Genomic DNA, 2,930 nt, shown 5'->3' with positions numbered 1-2,930 from the left:
CAGATTCTTGACGTTCTGTGATTTTGTGGGTAATTTAGCAAAGCAGTGTGTCACGGACAACCCGCTGAGAGTAGATCTTTAAGTAACATTTCCAAGGGAAAAAGACGCCAATAGAAGAAGAACATTGAATATAAATTAATTTTCGTTTGTCGTTCTAGTGATCATAGAAATAAACCGAAAAAAGCTATATAAACCCTCTGATGTCCACATGACTGCCTAGCCTCTGGGGTTTACTAATCACTTATATAACTATTCTATTGGCTGCTACGAACGTCTGACAGTAATTGCCACGAGACCTCTGAAGGTGTTTCCAAAGGATCAGATAGTTTGTATAAGAAGCCATCGTATGCTGAACGAAATGTAGTTTCATCTTGGACCCATCACTATCCACATTAAGTTCACCATGACTCTCCGTCAAAGGTTCCAGTTGATTTCGTGTCTTGTTTTTGCCTTCTCTTGGATGTCCAAAGGTATGGATATTCTTAAAGTTTATTGTTCTATGCTACTTTAAAGATGAACAATACGTTTGAAAATGATTAAATTAACTTATTTACAATATTTTCTGAAGTTTACTAAACAAGTAGAATAATTTTCGAAATGATAAAAAGCAACAAAAACAACGCATTTTCGAATTTTTCTACTCGACCCTCATTTCAAGACTTCCTAGTTTTTGGTAGCTCAGCAATAGAGAGCGTATATATACTAAAATTCAGGTTTCGATACCTGTGGTGGGAAGAGCACAGATAGCCAATTGTATAGTTATGTGCTGAAGAGAAATATATAAATCAACTCATTTCAAGATCGTCGTGTTACTTGAAGGTAATCAGGTGTGACATGTAAATGGTGAGCTGACATAACCTTGCAATTCGGAATTTTGTGTGGTTAATTTATATACATATATGCCGTGGGGGCGTTATAATGTGACGGTCAATCTTACTATTCGTTGGTAAAGAGTAGCCCACGAGTTGGCGGTGGGTGGTGATGACTAGCCGCCTTCCTAGTCTTACACTGATAAATTAGGGTCGGTTAGCGCAGATAGCTCTCGTGTAGCTTTGCGCGAAATTCAAAATAGCAGACAGTTGCCTTCCATTCAACTAGGTTTCGACAAACAAGCAATTGTTATTGTTAAATATTTAAGAAAAAAAGTTAGTTTATTTGTATTATTTAGTTAAAAATAATATAAAAATATATTACAATAATAAGTTTGTTAACATCGAAAGATTTTTTTTTACGTGTATACCCATTTCTAACTTTTCCTCTGACGTATACAGATTACAAGTACATTGAAGATGCGATTCATACAGCGAAAGTACCTCTAATAACTTGCCATTCTTTAACTTCTTTGCTCATTCAGTTTTTACATTATAAAATGTTTGGAATTAACTTAAGAAGGTATTGCACGATATATTTCGAATTTCTACTTTTTGTATACACGATTTAAAAAAAAAGTCTCATCTAATAAACGTACTTAATATTTAACCATTTCAGTGCAATGTATCAAGTCAAAGATAGTCTATGTTGTTTTTATTTTTCAGAGAAAAATACGAGAAATTTTCTGAAATAATTGATTAACCTTAATTGAGGTCTTATTATTTCATTTATATCAGTCGTTACTAATATAAAAGTTTCTTTTTTTTTTGCTTTCCCAGGGTATACTGGTTACGACGAAGAGAAAAGAAATAATGTCATCCCGATTCTGCGATTAGGTCGAGGACTCTTCACTTCTGCTGATGACTGGAAGTTTTCTCCTCGGACTGGACGATCCACAATATTTTATTTTGTGCCAGAAGACTTTGGCTTCAAAGGTTACGAAAACAGTGGTCATTCGAAGCGTTCTTCTCTGGGTTTCGTCCCAAGAATTGGCAGAAAGAAGCGTACCCTACTCAACGAGGAACTTGACGACCAAGGAGAATTGTCTGACATTTGGAGCTTCGAAGATGACGATAGCCAAAGGGACTTTCAACAAATTGTCCCAGCTCCTCGATTAGGTAGAAGTAACGTCCAACTCCGATCAGCTTTTGTTCCTCGTATTGGACGAGACTCGTCAGTTGACGACACCAGTAACGATCTCAAAAGAGCAGCATTCACTCCCCGTATAGGTCGAGCCCCACTTATTCCCAGAATTGGACGATCGGATACAGAAATGTCCAGATCTTCTCGGGTAGCGTTCACTCCTCGTATAGGTCGAGCCCCATTTGTCCCCAGAATTGGTAGGTCCAGTAATTCAGCCGATAAAGAAGCAGACGACTGAAAGAGAAATTATGATTTTTGAACCTTTTATTTTTTAGGTTTTTTCCCCTTGCTTTCTTTCGAAGCTAAATACAGAAAAGACCCTAAAATAACTAATAAGAAATGTATAATATTTCACAAAAGCTGAAGAATAAAGCAAATTGTCAAGCACATGTATCTGAAATTTCTGTCATTCTTAACTTAAAACACATAGTGATGTTTTAAGCTTAAATATCTAAATTAACAAAGTTTATGGTAATATTTTTTTATCTGTGCTGGTACAGCATTAACATCTTTTCTATCCTTTGTTGTTGCTTTTTGCTCAGTGCAAAGTTACAAAATAGTCCATCTGCACTCTTTACATCACATGGAATCGAACCCCAGACTTCAATGTTGTAAAGCCATATTCTTGTTCTGACATAAATTGTCTACGTGGTCAGTGAAACATACCGTATAATTTAAGCATTGTTTATGATCCAGAAGTACAACCAAAAAATGAGTAAAAATTAAAAATATCATTATATTTAATATTACTTCAATTTATGTAACCTGCGTAACTTACTCTGGACTTTTGGACACCTGTAAGATTCTAGGAACAAAAAGGACATCATGAAATATTATCCCAACTGTATCCATTGATGTAATACTTAGCCAACCCCTCCGCTTTCAACCAGGCCCGGAATGGCCAGGTGGTTAAGACA

General features: G+C 35.9%; 1 protein-coding gene across 1 annotated transcript; it reads left to right on the top strand.

The window, feature by feature from the left end:
• Nucleotides 1-209: 209 nt before the first annotated feature.
• Nucleotides 210-2,400, top strand: LOC143247274 (uncharacterized). Its single transcript, XM_076495042.1, has 2 exons — nt 210-470; nt 1,650-2,400. The coding sequence occupies exons 1-2, from the start codon at nt 404-406 to the stop codon at nt 2,249-2,251; spliced, it is 669 nt and encodes a 222-aa protein (XP_076351157.1). The 5' UTR covers nt 210-403; the 3' UTR covers nt 2,252-2,400.
• The last annotated feature ends 530 nt before the right edge of the window (nt 2,401-2,930 follow it).

Source organism: Tachypleus tridentatus, chromosome 3 (assembly GCF_004210375.1).
Source record: "Tachypleus tridentatus isolate NWPU-2018 chromosome 3, ASM421037v1, whole genome shotgun sequence".
NCBI lineage: Eukaryota > Metazoa > Arthropoda > Merostomata > Xiphosura > Limulidae > Tachypleus > Tachypleus tridentatus.
Note: the sequence above shows the minus strand (reverse complement) of the source record. Positions and strands in the feature narration are given on the sequence as shown.

Coding starts and splice junctions, on each gene's coding strand:
- LOC143247274 (XM_076495042.1), top strand. CDS start 404: ATGACTCTCCGTCAAAGGTTCCAGTTGATTTCGTGTCTTGTTTTTGCC. Junction 471..1,649: donor CTTCTCTTGGATGTCCAAAG/GTATGGATATTC, acceptor TTGCTTTCCCAG/GGTATACTGGTTACGACGAA.